The sequence below is a fragment of the Lemur catta genome, chromosome 1, assembly GCF_020740605.2.
Source record: "Lemur catta isolate mLemCat1 chromosome 1, mLemCat1.pri, whole genome shotgun sequence".
Lineage (NCBI taxonomy): Eukaryota > Metazoa > Chordata > Mammalia > Primates > Lemuridae > Lemur > Lemur catta.
In genome coordinates, this window is record NC_059128.1 from 114,909,863 (window position 1) to 114,930,203 (window position 20,341).

The 20,341-nt window shown below is 57.5% G+C and overlaps 2 protein-coding genes across 2 annotated transcripts; one reads left to right on the forward strand and one right to left on the reverse strand.

Moving 5' to 3' along the window:
- Positions 1 to 500: 500 nt before the first annotated feature.
- On the forward strand, positions 501 to 7,644 carry SYDE1 (synapse defective Rho GTPase homolog 1). The gene is made up of 8 exons (XM_045549436.1): positions 501 to 649; positions 2,231 to 2,572; positions 2,866 to 3,510; positions 3,690 to 3,904; positions 4,553 to 4,679; positions 4,904 to 5,064; positions 5,652 to 5,877; positions 6,250 to 7,644. The coding sequence occupies exons 1-8, from the start codon at positions 562 to 564 to the stop codon at positions 6,654 to 6,656; spliced, it is 2,211 nt and encodes a 736-aa protein (XP_045405392.1). The 5' UTR covers positions 501 to 561; the 3' UTR covers positions 6,657 to 7,644.
- Positions 7,640 to 16,290, reverse strand: ILVBL (ilvB acetolactate synthase like). The gene is made up of 16 exons (XM_045549448.1): positions 16,136 to 16,290; positions 15,468 to 15,612; positions 13,966 to 14,167; positions 13,700 to 13,827; positions 13,475 to 13,613; positions 13,278 to 13,389; positions 11,482 to 11,581; positions 11,242 to 11,339; positions 10,995 to 11,131; positions 10,111 to 10,245; positions 9,075 to 9,189; positions 8,819 to 8,988; positions 8,672 to 8,742; positions 8,516 to 8,587; positions 8,229 to 8,334; positions 7,640 to 8,104 (listed from the first exon to the last, which is right to left on the reverse strand). Exons 2-16 carry the CDS (start codon positions 15,600 to 15,602, stop codon positions 7,926 to 7,928), a joined length of 1,899 nt encoding a protein of 632 aa, XP_045405404.1. The 5' UTR covers positions 15,603 to 15,612; positions 16,136 to 16,290; the 3' UTR covers positions 7,640 to 7,925.
- Positions 16,291 to 20,341: the final 4,051 nt, after the last annotated feature.

Below are 20,341 nucleotides of genomic sequence, written 5' to 3' on the forward strand. Positions count from 1 at the left end.
AAAAAATTAGCTGGGCGTGGTGATGCACGCCAGTAGTCCCAGCTACTCCAGAGGCTGAGGCAGGAGGATCCCTTGAGCCCAGGACTTTGAGGTTGCAGTGAGATGACGCTACTGCACTCTAGCTGGAGCAACAGAGTGAGACTCTGTCTCCAAAAATCTTTTTGAAATTTAAAATGTTTTTTAAAAAAGAATGATATCAAAGAAACCAACATGAATGCAATTGGCGATATGCTGTGCAGGTAAACCCGAGAGAACTCCTGGACGCTGTCACCTAGGGAGGGCGGGTGCGAGGGAAGACAGGGCTCGGGCCTGCGCCACGACCGTAGCAGCTGGAGCGCAGGGGCGCAGCCCAGAGCCCCCATCACCTCTTCTCCCTGCCCCAGACGACTACATATCCCAGCATCGCCTGCTCGGGCCGCGGGAAGGGGAGAAAAAAAAAAAAAAAAGTTTGGGCCAAGCATTCCGGGAATGCGCTTCCTGCTGGCGCGGGGCGGGCAGGGAGGGCGCGCGGCGGTGCGGCCGGAGCCCGGGGCGCGCACTCGGCCCGGCCCGGGCCCCAGCATGGCCGAGCCGCTGCTCAGGAAAACCTTCTCCCGCCTGCGGGGCCGGGAGAAACTTCCCCGGAAAAAGTCGGACGCGAAGGATCGCGGTGAGCGCGGGCCGATAGGGAAAAGGGGGGCCGAGCCCCGCCCGGCCTTGGACGGGGATGTCCCAGGGCGCCAGGGAGGGACGGCTTGGGGGAATCAGGGGGAGCCCCGCGAAGCCCCCTTTGGACCAGGACGGCTGGAGCTGGGGGGCGGGATGGGGGTCCGGGAAGGAAGGAGCTGGGAGGGAGGGGGCGCGGACCGTTATGTGCGGCTGGCCCGGGATGCCAGCGCTGCGGGCTCCTAGGGAGGCCCGGGAGGGGGCCTCGCCCCTGACAGGAAATGGGGCCACGACAGAGCGCCTGGAGGCTGGAGGGGAGGAGGGGCTGGGAGGCTGGGACACTGGGGCCCAGTCCGGCCGGGCAGGGGGTGCGGAGAGCCCTGGACTCACGGGCTGGGACGTGGGGGGCGTACTCTTGCAGAGGAGACGGAGGGGCGGTGCATCAATCATAGTAGCTGCCCCCGCCCCCCTCCCTCCTAGTAACCAGTGGCTGCAGCTGCGTTTGCCTTAGCTCCAGGAAACTGTCCCGTTTATACATACAGATGGGGAAACTGAGGCACGGAGCAGTTGGGTAATGTGCCCGGGGGCCAGTGAAGTGATTTAAACAGCTCTTTTGACTCTTCTGTCAATAGAGACCGCACTCCCCTCCCCCGGCCCCTGGACGGGGTCCTGGGGGGTGGAAATTGGAGGTGACCAGAGGAGGGGGTCAGCAGGCTAGCAAGATGAGACCTTAGCGAAACCGGGAGCTGCTGGGATAGGGGGTTCCCAGAACAAAGGAGTTAAAGGAAGGAGGCCAGACCACTCCGTGGACCTGACCCCTCCCTCCCCAGGCCTTCCCAAAGATTCCCAAGGTTCCCAGGGCAGGGAGAAGGGTCAGGGATGCCCACAACACAAACACACAAAGGAAACAGCCCAGAATGTCAGAGAGGAGAGAGGCTGGAGCAAAGGGAATGCCCAAAGGCATTGCCCGTGGGGGATGTGGCTTGCACTGAGGGACAGGGCCCATCGAGTTTGGAAGACAGGCAAGGGGGGAGCAGAAGGGGTGGGAGATTGGAGGTGACATGCTGCAGGAAAGAGAAAACCCAGCTCCTGTCTCCTGAGCAAGCCAGTGTCCACTGTAGACTGTGTGTACTTGACCGTGAGGCTCTCTGAGGCCTTCCTGGAGGAAGCATCCAAGCTGCTGATTCCACAGCCAAAAGCTGAGCTCGGAGAAGGGAAGCAACTTGCCCAAGGCCACCCAGACACAGGGCTCCCTGCCAGGGTTAATGAGAAGGGTTGGGGAAGTGGAGACTGAATTCAGTGCCTGAGGGCCCTAGGAAACCTGACTTGGACCTCGCTGAGGCTAGAGGGAAAGAGTCCCCTTTGGGGTGCCAGGGATTGAGAGGGGGTGGGCTCTAAGCTAGCCTGTGGCCACCCATTCCAAACAACACAGTAGGCCTTCAGGGATAGTGACTTATCAGGAGCCCAGCCAGCGCTGGACATGGCCGGACACGGCATCCTGCCTGCCTGCTAATCACTTGCATGGGGCTGTTCTGGGGACAGTGTGGGGTAGCGGCTGAGTTTCACTCCCCTTGCTCTCCACCAGGTGGCCCAGCCCAGCGCTCAGAGCCCAGCCCTCCAGAGCCAGAGCCCCAGGCTCCCGAAGGGTCCCAGGCTGGAGCAGAGGGGCCCCCCAGCCCTGAGGCCTCGCGGAGCCCTGCTCGGGGTGCCTACCTGCAAAGCCTGGAGCCCAGCAGCCGACGATGGGTGCTGGGTGGGGCTAAGCCACCTGAGGAGGCCTCTTTGGGGCCTGGGGCTCCTGGCAGTGGGGAGCCTGCTGGCGAGATCTGGTACAACCCCATCCCTGAAGAAGACCCCAGACCCCCAGCACCTGAGCCCCCAGGGCCACAGCCAGGCTCCACTGAGCCAGAAGGCCCAGCCCCCCAAGGTAAGCACTACCCTCACACCCCCGCCCCCCGGGTCAGCACCAGCCTCACGCCCCCGCCCCCGGGTCAGTACCAGCCTCACGCCCCCTCCCCCCCAGGTCAGCACCAGCCTCACGCCCCCGCCCCCCGGGTCAGCACCAGCCTCACACCCCCGCCCCCCGGGTCAGCACCAGCCTCACGCCCCCGCCCCCGGGTCAGTACCAGCCTCACGCCCCCTCCCCCCCAGGTCAGCACCAGCCTCACGCCCCCGCCCCAAGCCCAAGTTCCTGGACCCTTAGGTCTCCTCTCCCGTCAGGTGCAGCCCCCTCCAGCCCCCCAACCAAAGCCTCCCGCACCAAGTCCCCAGGCCCCGCCAGGCGCCTCTCTATGAAGATGAAGAAGCTGCCAGAGCTGAGGCGCCGCCTGAGCCTGCGCGGACCCCGGGCTGGCCGGGAGCGGGAAAGGGCTGCCCCTGCAGGCTCCGTCATCAGCCGTTACCACCTGGACAGCAGCGTGGGGGGGCCCGGGCCGGCAGCAGTGGCCGGGGGTACCCGGAGCCCGCGGACCGGTTACCTCAGTGACGGGGACTCCCCGGAGCGTCCGGCAGGGCCCCCGTCGCCCACGGCCTTCCGGCCCTATGAGGTGGGCCCAGCAGCCCGGGCACCCCCAGCCGCACTCTGGGGCCGCCTCAGCCTGCACCTGTACGGGCTGGGGGGGCTGCGGCCAGCACCGGGCGCCACCGCAAGAAACCTCTGCTGCCTGCTGCAAGTGGACGGGGTGGCCCGGGCCCGCACAGGGCCACTTCGAGGGGGGCCGGACTTCCTACGGCTGGACCACACCTTCCACCTGGAGCTGGAGGCCGCCCGGCTACTGCGGGCCCTAGTGCTAGCGTGGGACCCTGGTGTGAGGCGGCACCGGCCCTGTGCCCAGGGCACTGTGCTGCTGCCCACGGTCTTCCGAGGTAGGACACATGGCTGCAGGGGTGGAGGGGCAGGGCACAGGACCTGGCTCTGGGTTCCCCCCTCCCCCCAGAGTGCCTAGGGAGGTAGCCTATGGGAGGCGGGGTGTGACTTGGAGTAGGGGGGCCAGGGTACAGGAACCTTTGGGACAGACCTGGATCAGGCCCCCTTGTGTCCTCAGGGTGCCAGGCCCAACAGCTGGCTGTGCGCCTGGAGCCCCAGGGGCTGCTGTATGCCAAGCTGACCCTTTCGGAGCTGCAGGAAGCACCTGCCACAGCTGAGTCCCGAGTCTTTGGGCTGCCCCTGCCACTGCTGGTGGAGCGGGAGCAGCCCCCAGGCCAGGTGCCCCTCATCATCCAGAAGTGTGTTGGGCAGATCGAGCGCCGAGGGCTTCGGGTAAGCCCCCACCCCACCCTGCTGGGCCCCCAGACCTCAGATCCACTCTTCATGACACCCAGTGTATGGACACTGGACCCCTCCCCCAAGCATCAGCCATTCTTAGCTCCAACATCAACCTAGACAGAGGCAGGAGGTTCCCCCAGACTGTAGCACCCAGCCCAGAACCCACGGGTCAGCCAACCCTTTAATGACAAGATTCAGGCCCTCCTGAGGCTGAGGGTCTGATGGGGAAAAGATATGACTCATCACTCACAAATGTAAAACTGTGACTGGGACAAGAGTTAAGAAGAGGAATTACCTGGGGTCTGGGAGAGCTTGCAGCAAAACCTGATCTGGTTGGGGTAGTCAGGGAAGGCTTCCTGGAGGAGGAGTCAGAGTTTCCTAAGTCAGAGGAGGTGACAGCCAGGACAAGTGATCCAAGCAGAGGGTTTACAAGGTCAGATTGTCCAGGCAGCCAGGTAGAGACCCCAGTGACAGGTGTCAGAGGAGCAGGAAGGCAACCAGCAAGGCTACAGCCAATCCCCAAACTCTCAGAATACAGTGTCCACTGCCACCCTGGCCCAGACCTCCAGCCCCCATCCCACTGGTCCCTAACCAGTCTGTGGCCCAGGCAAGAAGACATCCTTTCTCTGTTCTCACCCCCAGGTAGTGGGACTGTACCGTCTATGTGGCTCAGCAGCAGTGAAGAAAGAGCTTCGGGATGCCTTTGAGCGGGACAGTGCAGCTGTCTGCCTCTCTGAGGACCTGTACCCTGATATCAATGTTATCACTGGTCAGCATGGGCCCCCTGTCCCCTGCCTGCTCGCCCCTATTCAATTCACTTCAAGGCTAGCCCTGTGGTCCCTCTGGGACTTCACCCTTCTTTTCTGACCTTGTTTTCACCATCCTACACCTCTCTGCTTCCTCTTTCTCCCCGCCTCCACTTCCGGCCCCAACTGACCCCTCTGGCCTCAGAAGCCAAGAGTTCCCTGACCTGAAGGGGCTCTGTGTCCACAGGCATCCTCAAGGATTATCTCCGAGAGTTGCCCACCCCACTCATCACCCAGCCCCTCTACCAGGTGGTGCTGGAGGCCATGGCCCAAGCGGCCCCGAGCAGGGCTCCACCCAGCCCTGAGGGCACCCGAGGGCTCCTCAGCTGCCTGCCAGATGTGGAAAGGGTGAGTTGGGCCTAGTGGGAGCAGCAGGACATGGAGTGGGCTGATATCCATAGAGTGCTTCACCCATGCCTGGGCCTTCAGTGGGCATGAGCTTGCAGCATCATCATATCCCTGTGCAGTAGGTGCTGTTAGTATCCCATGTCACAAATTTGGAAACTGAGGCCCAAAGCAGTTGAATGAGTTGCCCAAGGTCACACAGCCAGGATGTGTCAAAAATGCACTCTGAATATAAGTCTATTGGCCTCCCGCAAGGGAGGTTCCTGGCTGTGAGATCCTGAACAGGTCTCATCCTTCTCTGTGTCTCAATACCTTTATCTGTAAAACGGGATTCGTGCCAGCTCTGCCCAACACACAGAGGAGTGGGCTCAAGTCCAAGGTCTGTCATTCCAAAGCCTGGTTGGCATTGGCCTGTCTCCCCTTCAGCAAAATGGGATCATAATATTAATACCTAATGATTAACAGTCTTAGCTCGATTACAGTTATGAGACCTTGAACCTCAGCTTCCCCACTCCAAGCTGCCTTAGCCTCCCACAGGTGCGACAGGGGCCTAACTTTGCCCGTCTTATGCCTTCCCGACCTCTCCCCAGGCCACGCTGACGCTCCTCCTGGACCACCTGCGCCTCGTCTCCTCCTTCCACGCCCACAACCGCATGACCCCGCAGAACCTGGCCGTATGCTTCGGGCCAGTGCTGCTCCCGGCGCGCCAGGCGCCCGCACGACCCCGTGTCCGCAGCTCTGGCCCAGGCCTCGCCAGCGCAGTGGACTTCAAGCGCCACATCGAGGTGCTGCACTACCTGCTGCAGTCTTGGCCAGGTGAGCCCGCCCCCGGGCCAGCGCCACCAATCGGGGCCAGGCCGTAGCAACGATGCCACCTATGGGAGCCAACCAGTCTCCAAATTGAGGCAGGCCACGCCCCCTCACCTTGGTACACTCGTACCTGGTTGCCTCAGCAACCAGTTCAGCTTCCTCCAATCCATCTTTGATGCGGTCAGAGGTCCTGCCTCTTGACATGCCAATCAGAGGCCCGGTTGCCTAAGCAACCAGCTCTAGCTCCGCCAATGAAATACTAATCCGGTCGAAGGCCTTGGCTTTTCACAGGCCAATCAGGGGCCTGGTTACCTTAAGCAGCCAATCAGAGGTCGGTTGCCGCCGTCCCCGCGCATGACCCACCCTCTCTCCCCATAGATCCCCGCCTGCCTCCAGAAGCTCCGGACGTGGCGCCGTACTTGCGGCCCAAACGACAGCCGCCGCTGCACTTGCCGCTAGCGAGTCCCGAAGTGGTGACTCGGCCCCGTGGCCGGGGAGGTCCCGAGAGCCCCCCAAGCAACCGCTACGCCGGCGACTGGAGCGTTTGCGGGCGGGATTTCCTGTCCTGTGGGCGGGACTTCCTTTCCGGGTCCGATTACGACCACGTGACAGGCAGCGACAGCGAGGATGACGACGACGAGGAGGAGGGCGAGCCGAGAGGCGCCGCTGACTTCGAAGACGACTTCGATGCGCCCTTCAACCCGCACCTGAATCTCAAAGACTTTGACGCCCTCATCCTGGACCTGGAGCGAGAGCTCTCCAAGCAGATCAATGTGTGCCTCTGAGCCACCCCGTTACTAAGGACCGGGCTCCTGGTTGCTAAGGCGGTGCTCTAACAACCGAGGAGGACCAGACCTGCTTGCCCAGGACGAGCGCCTGGTTGCTAGGGAGTTGTCAAGGGACCAGTCTCCTTTTGCCGGAATCATTCCCAGTTTCCGGCACCCAGTATTTTGGACACTGGTTGAGAAGGCCGGGGACTGCAGATTTTAGGGACCAGCAGTTGTGGCCATCTTTCCTGAGCACCAAGGGCTTCTCCTTTTGTTGCCAAAAGGCAGTTCACTTGCTTGCTAGGCTGGCCTCTCTTGCCTCCCCTTGGCCGGGGAAACACCAGTTACTGTGAGCATCACCCTAGGGTGGTGAGACACCCCTAGTCAGTCCTCTTGCTGCTGCCAACCAAATCAGTATTAGCTTTGAGCACTGCACTCTGTTTCTCCCTTCCTTGGAGGACCCAAGGGCCATCATGAGGTGCTGTTTTGCAGGGGGCAGCCCCTATCCTGGGCTTAGCTGGATAGGGGCAGCCGGGGGGCTTATAGAAAGATAGCTGGTTTCCCCACCCTCTTTTCCAGGGAAGACCCCATGATTGGCCTCCAGCCAGCAAACGGAGATAACAGAGTCTGCCCGTTTCCCTCCCCAATTTCCCTTCCCCTACCCCGGAAAAAATTTGAGCACTTAACCTCTCCCTTTTGGAGGGGCCCCACCTGAAGCATCAGGCTGGGGGCACTTTGGTACGGAACATATTTATTGCCTCCGTGCATGTGTGTGTCTGTGTGTGAGGATTAGTGTGCATGGACACGCCTGGAGCAGGCGTGTGGGGCTCTTTCAGGGACCACAGAGGGGGGAAGAGTTCACAGCACTCAGTCACCCTAAAATCCCTGGTAATGGTGCCTCAGTGGGCCCCAGAGTTCCAGTGGGAGAGTAGGGTTCTCTCCTGTCTCCCTCTTCTTTCCCTCACCTCCATCTTTGTGGACAATAAATCAATATGCACAGGTTCTGGGACTGAGTACTTGGGCCCACATGGGCCAGAGTGGTTTATTCAGTCTTTTAAGAGAGGAAGGGAGAAAGCGCACAGTTAGACATGTGGAGAAAAAGGCCCAAAAGCTCTCTAGGGATGCCAGGGAGCCTCTGAGCTTTGATCCTTCCTCCCCTCCTCAGGGAGGGTGGTGGAGTCACTGGGCCTCACGGGATAGGCCCATAGCAGGCAAAGATAAAACTCTAAACCACCTAGGCACAGTCCAGGGGTAGGAAGGGAGCCAAGCGTACCGACCCACAAGGTCCTACACAGCAATGGAGCCATCGCGGAAGTCCGTCCTCCCAATGAGGATGTTGACCACGACCGGGTGGCCATCTCGGCACTGCTGCTGGGCATCATGCAGCACCTTGACCACCTGATCCTCATTCTCCCGTGAGAGCAGCAAGCCCCGGGCTCCCAGACCCATGGCTGCCTTGTGATAATCTAAAAGGAGAGATTAAGTCAGAAGGGGGCAGGGACCTAGGCCACCTGCCAGCCCAGAAGACGAACACAAGCCCAGCTGGCTGAGACAGCCTCCCGTTCCCTCCACCCTGCCGAGGCTCCTCACCAGTGTAGGCCAGGCCACAGGCCACATTGCTGCCCAGAGAGGGCACCTGCTCCCGAGAAATCTGAGTCCAGCCTGCATCATTCCCTACCAAGGCTATCACTGGGATCTGTAGGAAGAAGATGATGCCAAGCTGCAGCCTTCAGCCCCGAGGCGTGGCCACCCAGAGGACAGAGACAGGGACAGGGCCTCTGCCAGACATAGGTGGCTCCCTCCCCACTCAGCCCACCCCTGCCAGTATCTCTCCCAGAACCCCAGGCTCTAAACTTCCCTTAGGGCAGCCCAGTCACCTTGTGTCGGACGAACGTGTCAAACTCGATGAGGCTGTAGCCAAAGGCTCCGTCCCCAAACAGGCACCAGACCTGGAAGGGGTGGTGGGGGACCCGGGACGGTTAGGGTGGCTCATGGCCCAGAATGCAGCACGTCTCCCACCTCCAGCGCCTCACCTCGGCATCTGGCCGGCACAGCTTGGCCCCGAGTGCAAATCCCGCGCCAACTCCCAGAGTCCCAAAGGCCCCTAGGAGAAGCAAAACCGGGTGGGCATGAAAGGATGGGGAAAGTGCAAGCTGCCCCAGGCCTGGACCCCTCCTTACCAGGATCGAGCCAGCGCAGGGGGCCACGAGGCTGTACCAGGTGGGCAGCGGTGCCTATGAAGTCCCCACCGTCGACCACCAGAATCGAGTTGTCAGGCAGGGTGTCCTCCACCAGCTGCAGCACCCGCACTGGGTTCAGGTGCTGGGCCCCGGGTATCGCGGCCTTCTCCCTGCAACGGGGCAGTGGAGGTCAGCAGGGCTGGCAGTGGAGCCTGCGGGGAACCCGCCTCCCATCCCCACACCCCCCAGGCCCCACCGAAAGGTCTGCTCCTTCTGCCGGTCGGCTTCCCGCAGCTCCTCCGCCCAGTCTGGGGCCCACGTCTGGCCCTGAAGGCCTTCCACCAGCTTCAGCACGAAGGAGCCCACGTCTCCTGGAGAAAGGACAGGGCATAGCTGTGGGGAGGTGGCTTCCTCCTGCCCTTGCAGCACCAGGGGCCCAAAGATAGGGTGAGGGCTGATTTGAGAACAAAATGGGGGAAACATACCCCAGAACCTGCCAGAAAAATGCTAGAGACAGGGCAAGGCCTGAGAAACAAGGCTGAGGGAGCACAAAACAGGTTGCGCACCCAAGCTGGTCTCATCACCTCCCTCTTCCCCACACCCCGGATCACGAAGTCCTGTCAATCCTGCCTCTGAAACACATTGATAAAAAACAGCTGCATGCACCACACATCTCTCAAACTCAGACACGCAGAAGCCCCCAGCGAGCATTACTGGAGTGAATGAATAAACAGCCCGGTGACATACTTTTCACCATCCTCATTTTCGAAATGATCAAACAGAGGCCCCAAGAAGTTGGGCTTCTCACATCACTTCTGTCCTGGCCATTTTTAACAGCCCCCCTGGCCTCAGCCTGGCCCCCTTGAGCCTGCTGCCTGCCAGGTGCCAGAGAGGACCTTTGCAAACACAAATGCGATGGTGCCACTTCTCTGCTTAACACAAGAGTGCCCCATCGCCTACATTGCAAGGGAGAGTCAATGTGCTTAGAACGATGGGCCAGGTGGGTTATGGCAAGATGACAGAAGGCTCAGGGCCAAGGAGGGAGCTCTCTGTCCTGGGCAGTGAGTAGTGCAGGAGGGAACATGACCACATGCATGTTTCCAAGCCTCCCTCTGTGCCCACCTCACCATTTGTCCTACAGGCGCGCCCAGCAGTCTGAGAGCCAACTATGTGTCTGGCTGACTAGCTCTAGACTGAGGCAAGGTGTGGACCTCGATCACCAGCACCCTGCTCAAGCCAGCTGCCGCAGAGGACGGGGCACATCTGTTGGGGAGAAGTATCAGGGGACTCACCCTGCACAGCCTCCTGGGGCTTCCAGAAGATGTCCGAGTTGAGCAACATCTCTTTGCGGTTACGATTAATGATGAGGATCTTGCTACTGCGGCTGAAGACACGACCATACGATAGGCGGAAGTCACACACAGTTCCTAGGGTGGAAGACAGAGGGCCTATGTCCTGAAGGATGCCCCTTACCTTATACTTGATCCACTGTAGTGGACCGAATGCAAGAGGGTCCCCATTCTTCACCTCTCCCTGCACCGGTGCCATCTGCAATGACTTTGCAGCTGCCCACCCTTGAATCTGGGCTGGCCTCATGGCATGTTTTGGCCAACAGAATGTGGCAGAGGTGACAGGGAGCCATTCCAGAGACTGCTCTGGAGAAGCCACACAGCTTCCACTCTCCCTCTTGAATAACTGCTCCCCCAGCCCGTGAGGTTTCTCATCCGCCACTCACTGGAGGCTGAGAAACATGGCGGGGTGTGGGGGCAGGAGTGGAGAACTCAGTTACCCCAGCTGAGGCCATCCCAGACCACCTACAGAGCCTGCCAGCCCCCAAACAGACGAAGGAGCCCAGCCTGGATCAGCACAGCTGCCTACCTGCCTACCCAAGTGCAGACTCATGAATGAGCCCAGCCAAACCCAGAACTACTGCCTAACCTATAGTTAAGGCTTGAGAAATCAGAAAGGCATTTTAAGCCATTGAGTTTGGGAATGGTTATTACACAGCAATAGCTAACTGCTACACCTCTTATGCACCTGGTGGGGTTCAAATCACTTTATGTGAAAACATGTATAGAGCATGATAGGTTTGCACTAGATGTTCATCCTTTGCCTGGAGCTGGATCACAGGATGAGGGATGCCTGGAGGGAAGGAGGGGAGGAAGTTGAGGCCCACCTGCTAGGACAACGACATCCGCCTTCTTCAGGGCCGCGCTACGGTTCTGCCGGATGTGGAGGGGGTGGTTGCGGCCCAGCAGGCCCCGTGCCATCCCCCCCAGGAAGCAGGGGATACCCAGGGTCTCCACAGCAGCCCTGGGGGTCCAGACAGAGCAGAGGTCAGCATGACCAAGAGCCTGGCCCCTCCCCACAGGGTACCAGAGGACCAGGGACGTGACAGGAAGGATAGGGCTGGGGCTTCTCACCGAAGCTTGTCGGCCGGTGTCGGGGACAGCAGAGCCTGGCTTCCCAGAACCATGAGCGGCCTCTTGGCTCGGCTCAAGATCTCCACACAGTGCTGAACCTAGGGTGAGAGATGGGGCTCCAAGAGCCATCCTTGAGTCGCCAACAGCCCCACGATCAAGGCTGCAGTGCTGATTCAGGGACAGGGTCAGGGGCCCTGCCAGGCAGGGGTCCTTGGCCCAGGAAGAGAGGTGACTACTCACCTGCTGAGGGGATGCTTGGGGGATGTCCAGGGATAGGGGTCCTTCAGGCTGAGGCTCCCAGGCCCCCGCAAAGAGGTTGGTCAGGTGATTCTGTAAGTACCTGCAAGGGGGAAAGGCGGGGGCCAAGGAACCAGGATTAAGTACAAGGATTCCAGGTGCTACGGAAGGACAGGGACCGGGAAAGGAGCCAGGAAAGGAGCCAGATGGGGACAGGGGTGGGCAAGCGACAGCCCAGAGACAGACAGACCCCTAGTGGCCAAGTCTCTAGCTGCTGCTTTCCCTTGGTAGTGTCTGGTAACCACCTCAACCTGACAGAGCCCCCCAGGAACAAGTAACACAGGCCCGGAGTGCCAGGATCAGGGTCATGGTTGTGGGTCAGACCAATGTGCGCTTGAGTCCTGGCCCTGCCACTTCCTAGCTGCATGACTCTAGGCAAGTGACTTCACCTTTTGGAGATTCCTCTTCTGTAAAATGTAAAAAAAAGCTTCCCTCCTGGCCGGATGCGGTGGCTCATGCCTGTAATCCTAGCACTCTGGGAAGCCAAGGCGGGATCGCTTGAGGTCAGGAGTTCGAGACCAGCCTGAGCAATAGCGAGACCCCATCTCTACTAAAAATAGAAAGAAATTATATGGACAGCTAAAAATATATATAGAGAGAAAAATTAGCTGGGCATGGTGGCACATGACTGTAGTCCCAGCTACTTGGGAGGCTGAGGCAGGATTGCTTAAGCCCAGGAGTTTGACGTTGCTGTGAGCTAGGCTCACGCCACGGCACTCTAGCCCGGGCAACAGAGTGAGATTCTGTCTCAAAAAAAAAAAAAAAAAACTTCCATCCCAAGGTTCAAGGATCTATCCATTGAGGCTGTAAGGCGCTTTGCAAAACATTTGACCCACAGGAGTTATTAACATTGTCCTCGCCTGCTTGGGACTTCGCCTTCTCTGTCTCCTTACTCATTGGGCCCCAGAGCACCAACTGTCCTTAAGGCCCTGTGCAGGCCCCAAAGACACAAAGATATTAATAAATCCCGCCCAGCCCCTGACCTCAAGGGACACTCAATCCAGTCAAAGATAGACACGTGGACCCTGGCAGAAGCTTGGCAGTCGGAACTCAGAGCCAGGAGCCTCTGCTCCCTCTGTTAAGAAGGGGCCGAGGTTGCAGAGAAAGAGAAGAGGTGGAGGATGGAACCATGGGCAACCCCAACATTTACAGAGAAGGCTGGGAAGAGCCAGCCTTGTAAGGGGCAGCCCAAGGGAAAGAGAGGAACACAAGGGGACAGGTGCATCCAGAATGAGGCCACTGAACAAAATCACTACTGCTGGAGCCAGACCTCACGTGCTTCTCACACACCCAAAGCACAGGAACCTGACTGTTCTGTCCATCGAGGTTGCCCCATGCCTGTCCTGATACCTGGTGCATAGCTGGCACTCACTAAATATTTGGAACAGGAGGGGCAAGAACAGGCAAAGGGAAGGGGTAGAGGGGAAGGGGAGGAGGGGGGGCGAGGAGGAGGAGGAGGAGGAGGAGGAGGAGGAAGGAGAAGTGGAGGAGGGGGTAGGAGGGCTGCTCTTAGCCTCTCCCCTCTGCTCACCTGCTGTCTTCACAAGAGCCACCATGCTTTCTCAACCCACCAAGTTCATTCCTGCCTCAGGACCTTTGCACATACTGTTCCCTCTACCTGGAATCCCCGCAGATGACTCCTCTCAGTGATGTGCAAATCAAAGGAGGATGGAGAGAGGTAGGAGGCTGCAGGAGAGAGCAGGGGATGGAAAGAGTATGCTGGGGCTGGGGCTATTCACCAGGAGATCCCTCGACCCATGAGGCCCTTGGGAGGCTTGGCTGGCATCATCTCCTTCTGGACCATGAAGTAGGGGTATAGCACGTCAATGGGTAGCTCCACAAACACCGGACCTGCAGGGAAAGGAAGGACACTGAGCCTATAACACCTCCCCCAGCCCCTAGGCCCCACGGCTTGACCACCACCTCCCCCACCAACCTGGGGTGCCTGACTGGGCAGCAGCCATCGCAGCCCTCAGGGTGGGCACGATGTCCCGCACCCTCCGCACAGATGCACAGAACTTGCAGAGTGGCCGGAACAGGGACATCTGATCAATGGCCTGGAGTGCACCCCGGTTCTGGCAGAGACAGGGGTGGGGCAGGGTCACCATGTGAGCCCTGTGAGCCTCCCTGGGGTCCCCACTATCCCCCAAGGTCTGGGCACCTGCAGCAGAGTAGCGGCAGCCCCACCCAGAAGCAGGAGCGGGGACTGTGCTATCTGAGCATTCTTCACTGCCGTCACTGTGTTGGTGAGGCCAGGGCCTGCTGTCACTGCTGCTACGCCCACTGTCCCTGGAAGACAGACTCCGTCATGGCCGTGCCCACCTTCCTGGCCATCCTCCCACGCTCATCCCTGAAAAAACCTGACCCCTTACAGACACCCCATCCCACATTCCCACCAGCCCCCAGCCCTCCCTGCAACGCCCTCACCGGTCAGGCGGGCCACAGCATCAGCGGCGAAGACAGCAGTGACCTCATGACGTGTGTCCACCACACGGATGCCCAGCTTCTCGCAGGCCACCAGCATCGGGGAAATGTGCCCGCCCACCAGCGTGAAAAGAAACCGCACGCCATGGGCCCTCAGCACAGCCGCCACATTCTCCCCGCCATGTCGGACACTCGCCTTGTCCACCTGGGCGGGGAGAGGGGGAGGAGCAAGAATGTCAAGGGCCAGGGCAAGGGCAGCTGGAGAGAGGGGGCAATCCCTCTGTCCCAGGTTGGGGGGCTGGAACAGAGTCAGAGGTCAGGGGAACCTCCGTCTTGGTTAGGCACACGTTATTCTATATACTAAGCTCAGAGCAAAGAACACTGTATTACCAAATCCTCTTGTCACTATATCCCTTCTACAGCTAAGGATACCAAGACTTGCCCAAGCAAGATTCAAAGTCTGATAGAATCCACACTCTCAAGCTGCCTACTCTGTTACGCTGACCCCCTCCGGAATGGCAGCAATCAGGGAAAGAGGAGAAGAAAGATGGGTCTATATAACCCAGGAGAGTTTGGCCAGGAGCACAAGGCAGGGAGCCATCTGCTGACTTCTGCCTGCCCTCTGGAATCCTGGCAGGGTCTGGCAGCTGCACTGCTGCCCCCAGCCTACCTGACCCCTCCCACGCAGTGCTAAGCAGGCTCAGGCCCAGCTGACAGGCTGCCACCCGCACGTGCCTGGCATAGGAGTGCCTGCTGGCACGCACACCTGAAGCCTTTGCCTTGACTCTCCACAAGTCATCACTGTCAGTGGCATGGCTCCCAACTAAGAGAAGAAGAACTGAAGAGGGGTTTAAGGAGGGAGAGGTCAAAGTTGGTCCCAGCTAGAAGAAAAAAGATTGGAGAGGGGGCTTGGGGAAGCGGTTAATTTCTGACAGAGGAGTAAGTAGTTCAGGGCGCACACAGCCCATGGGGTAAGCTCTTCCCAAACAGGTAACCTAGGGCAAACAACCACACAACCTCTCTGAGCCTCAGTTTCTGAGGACGGAAACAATGGCACCTACTTTGAAGGATGTGGTAAGAGGTACGTGAGAAAAATCCCTTGAAAGCGATGAGCTCAGCAGAGGAAAACTGTCACTGCCACCCCTCTGGTGCCTGCCCTCAAGCCACTGATCCCACGGGGTTTAGGAAGTACAACCAGAGTATTGTCTATCTGCTATGTGAAAAGATCTCGGGGACCCTGGGGAAGGAGGTAGGCGGCGTGTGAGTGTCCTTTCAGTGGCTTTCGGATTATCTCTTACTAGTGGCAAAGTCCAGGCTCTCACATGCAGCTTGGCAATGGGGGCAGGGCCCTGGACAGAATCCTCCGACCAGGCCCTCTGGACTAGGAGGGGCTCGCTTTCCCTGCCTGTAAAATGGGTGCGCTGGAAGGAGCACCATGAGGCCCCTCCTTCTTTGGCCGTCCCCCACCCAGCTCACCTCCCATCTGCCCCTCCAGGGCACCGCACCTTGTGCATCAGCTGATAGAAGAGCCCCAGGCGGTGAGCCGCACCCAGCAGGGCGGCCACCAGCGTCCCAAAGGCCAGGAGCAGGAAAGAGGAGAAGCAGCACCCGGCAGGGGCGGCGGCCATGGGGGTCTCCATGAGGTGGCACCTAAGGAAGACAAGGCAGTGCCAAGACGTGAGCGCAGACAGGAAAAAAAGCACAACCCTTCTCTCCCCACCCAGATGCCGGGCCACGCCCCCTGCCGCCTGTTTCTACTCGGCCACGCCCCGGACTCCCAGGCCACGCCCGTAGGCAACTAGGCTCTGACAGGCCACGCCCCTCGCGGCTCCAGCCCTGGCCCCTTACGTCACCTTAGGTTAAGGCGGCGACAACTGCATCAAGAGAGTTATTTTCCCACTTACCTATGTGTCACAGGGTCGGCGGGAAGCCACGCCCCTCTCACAACAAGATCCCTAACCTCAGCCCCAGCAGTGCGCCCGCCCCGCGTTACGTCATCAGGCCACGCCCCCAGGTTACCACACACCACCCTCTCCTCAAGCCTCGCCTCTCCCCTCAGACACCGCCTAGCCCGAGACTGACTACCCCCCGGACCCCAGACCACGGGTCAAATCGCATCGGGATGGTTCTCCGACACTGGCCCGACCGCCCAGGCTCTTCGACCTTCACGTACAGGAAATGGCGCTGACTCCAGCAGAATTCGGCGCCCTCAACGTCACATGACCCAAGCGCGCAGCTGGAACCCTCTTTTAGCTCACTTGGCTCAGCGGCGCCCCGTAGTGCGTTCCAATGCGCGTGCGCAGAGCCGGGAGCCTTGCCCCGGGCCGCGCGTAAGAGCCCTGTTTCTATTGACCGCCTCGCGCACAGGCCCCACCTTCCCTCGCCTTTCATTGGTTCGCACTGCAGGCCTCACACCTCTTTTTTTTAACCGATAGTCCACGCCCCCCGGCGTCTTCATTGGCCAAGACCTTTGCGGGCCCACCTTCCACAGCTTTCCATTGGCCACACATAGCAGGACCTAGGTTCGAGCCCCGGGAGCGCAGCTCGCGTTCTACCCCAGCCGATCCGTGTGCCTTTTCACGTAGGCTGGCCGTGGGTGTTCAACAGCCCGTTCCCCAGAAACCCCGCCATCCAGGACCTCGTCCCAAGCAAGCCTCGGCCGAGCCCATGAACCAGGCCCCGCCCACCCCTCGCCTGTAGCCCCGCCCCGATGTTGGCCGTGCCCCCGCGGGCCCCTCACCCTTCCCGCGCCACGTGGTTTGTTTAGTAAGCGGAGGAACAGGCTCTCTGACGCCCTTTGGTCCCTGGCTGCAGCCCGCGTTCCACCCCATTGCACTGTCCTGCTTCTGGAAAATGATCTCCCCATCAGTGAAGGGGGTGTCATTCTGCTCCCTGCTTCTGTCCAAGACAAATCCTGCCATTTTTATACTGGCTCCCATCCCCTGTCAACTTCAGGGATTTCCCTCTGAGGATCCTGCCCCATCCTTAATTCTGCCTTCTACTGACTCATTCCTAGGTTGTAATCTCACCCGTTTACAAAGACAAAAACTCACCTACAAAGACACCTCCACCTGTTGTGACACTGCTCTGTTTTTATGGAGGAATTTTGCTAAAATCTCCACTCGCTGATCTGTGAGTGCGCCTCCTATTTCCTCGTGAACCCCATCGAAACAGGCTCTTCCCCGCCACTCCATGAGAGCTGTTCTGAATTATGCAGTCTCCAAATGGATCCCTCTCCCTCTTGTCCCTCAGTCAACTCCCCAGTCCCCCAGCTCTACAAGGGCAGTTCGAGGGAGTCACTTCCTGCCTGACACTCTTTAGTGAGGGCCCATAATTAACAGGATAAAATGCAAACTTTCCAGAAGGACCTTCGAGGCCCAATTAAACTCCCAATAAACTCCCACAGCCAAAAAGGAAACCGTGGTCATTACTGTTTGTCAAGCACTTACATTATGTGCCAGGGGCTGTTTTAGGCACTTTTCACGTAGTAACTCATTTAATCCTTGCAACCGCTCTGTAAGGCCAGCTTATTCTCATTATCCTCATCTTACAAATGAGGAAACTGAAGCTCAGAGAGATCTTGTGCCCAAGATCACACAGCTTGAAAGTCATAGAGGCAGAATGGGAAATCAGACAGTGCTCCCTCAGCCCCATGGACTGGGAGCACCTCAAGGATGGGTATTGTGCTTTAAGCATGTCTGGCTTCCCCATGCCTATCACAGGGCATAGAGTTTGGGGCCCATGCACATCCCCTTGTGCTTACCTGGAGCTGCAGCACCTGCATTTCTTTGAGGATTTCTCTGGCCACCAAAACCTGTTTTACCCAACCGTGCAGCAGGCCAGAAGTGCTAAGGAATTAATGCCTCACCATGGAGGAACAACCCTCAATCCAGTGACTTGAGGACACTGGTGGATAAATACCCCAGTTCTCTCTCACCCCTTGGGCAGGACAACTCACACGTGTATTCTTATGTTCTTACACTCACTCCCAGACTCTCCCAGTGCAATGAAGCCCCAGTTGCCCACAGTGGCAGCTTGCTTGGTACACACCCTTTACTGGCTGCCTTCCCTTCCCCAAATCACTTCCCCACTCCCCTACTAGAGTTTCCTTGAATCATCTATCCAACTTCTCTAACGAACTGTTTGCTCAATCTACTTCTGGGTGACTCAAACTAAGATCCAGAGCTGGGTACAAAGATATTAATATATTCATAAACTCCTGCTGAACTGATGAGTAATTTCTCACCCACAGGAACAGCAAAAAGTGTCATCTAGAATGTGGCAAAAAGAAGATATGAATGAAAAATCCTGACCCTTCCAGCTGTCCTTTTGGACAGAAACATTGCCTGTTAGAACAATAATTGGCATTTCTCCAGCAAACCCTTTGGTCCGAGGCAAGGTTTGGTGAACTTTGCCCAACTTGCCAGGAATCTCCCAGATTCATGTTTACCTGAAACTCATTTCATTTCAGGGTTCAGTTTCTCATTTCAGGGTTCATTTCTCCCACCCTGGAGCCAGGTCACAAGCCAGCCAGTGGTGGGCTTTAACACATGGTTTCCCGAACTTTACCCATTTGAGCTCCACATTCACAACTTTGACCGCATCAGTTCCTTTACTTTTTTTTTTTTTTTTTGAGACAGAGTCTCACTTTGTTGCCCAGGCTACAGTGAGTGCCGTGGCATCAGCCCAGCTCACAGCAACCTCAAACTCCTGGGCTTAAGTGATCCTACTGCCTCAGCCTCCCGAGTAGCTGGGACTACAGGCATGCACCACCATGCCCGGCTAATTTTTTTTCTATATATATTTTTAGTTGTCCAGATAATTTATTTCTATTTTTAGCAGAGATGGGGTCTCGCTCAGGCTGGTCTCGAACTCCTGACCTCGAGCGATCCACCCGCCTCGGCCTCCCAGAGGGCTAGGATTACAGGCGTGAGCCACCGCACCCGGCTGTGTTCCTTTACTTTTTTAAATAAACTTTTGATTTGGGAATAATTTCAGATCTAAACAAAAGTTGTAAATTTTGCACCCTATGGTCAACATCTTACAGAACAAGGCTGCATTTTTCAGAACTAAGAAGTCAATGTTGGCACGTTACTATTCACTAGATTCCAGACTTTATTCAAATGTCTCCCATTTTTCTACTAATGTCCTTTTCCATCCTGGAATCCCATTCAAGCTCTCACATTGCATTTAGACCTTCTGTCACTGAGGTGCCATGAACCAGCCTCTATTTTAAACACATCAGTGGTATTACTTATTTCATCTTCGTAACAACCCTGTCAGTAGATATGCACTCTATTTATCTGATAAGAAAAAATAAAAAGCAATTGACAACCTCAGCAAAGTCACAGCATCAGGGAATGACAGAGTTGTGAGTTGGACACAGGAAGGCCAGCTCCAAAGTCTGTATTCTTATCCACCACACTGTCATTTTTTGGAAGAGAAGCCTCTCTTTTGTTTAGCTCCATCCTGATATTGTCCACGAACTTACATTTTTGATGTATTCATTATGCCTTCTCTGATACCCTTTAAAATAAATGCATCACCGTTGAAACAAAAAGCATGCATCCTCCTAGCCCTAAAATCATAAACTCCACACTTTTGGAAGCTGTGAGCATATGCTCTTACGTTGCAACGTGGACAGTTTCAGTGCCCAGAGCTAACCTGGGAGCTTTGAGAAGATTGCATCTTCTGACACAAATCCCCTCTAGTTTGCAAAATGCTTTCACTATTTGCTACTTTCACAAACCTGTGTTTGGTTGGCCTTTCATTGTGGGCCTGCCACCGGGGAGATAAGGCGGCACAAAATCCCGGATTAGTACATTCTACATTTGTTTCCTAGGGCTGTAGTAACGACTGAGAGGGTTAAGACAACAGAAATTTACTTTCTCACAGTTCAAGGGACCAGAAGTCCCAAATCAAGAAATCAAGGTGTCTGCCAGCTTGGTTCCTTCCCGAAGCTCTGAAGAAGAATCCGCTCCATACATGCCACTCTCCTGGCTCCTGGTGGCTGCCAGGAATCCTTGACAATCTTTTGTATTTACTTACTTATGTATCTTTTAGAGACAAGATCTCACTCTGTCACCCAAGCTGGAGTGCAGTGGCGCAGTCATAGCTCACTGCAGCCTTGAACTCCTGGGCTCAAGCAATCCTCCTGCCTCAGCCTCCCCAGTAGCTGGGACTACAGGTGCACACCACCATGCCCAGGTAATTTTTTCTTTTTTGTAGAGACGGGGTCTCACTCTTGCTCAGGCTGATCTTGGAACTACTGCCTTAAGCGATCCTCCCATCTCAGCCTCCCAAAGTGCTGGGGTTACAGGCATGTGCCACCATTCACAGCCCAGTCCTTGGGATTTTTAACTTGTAGATGCATTACTCC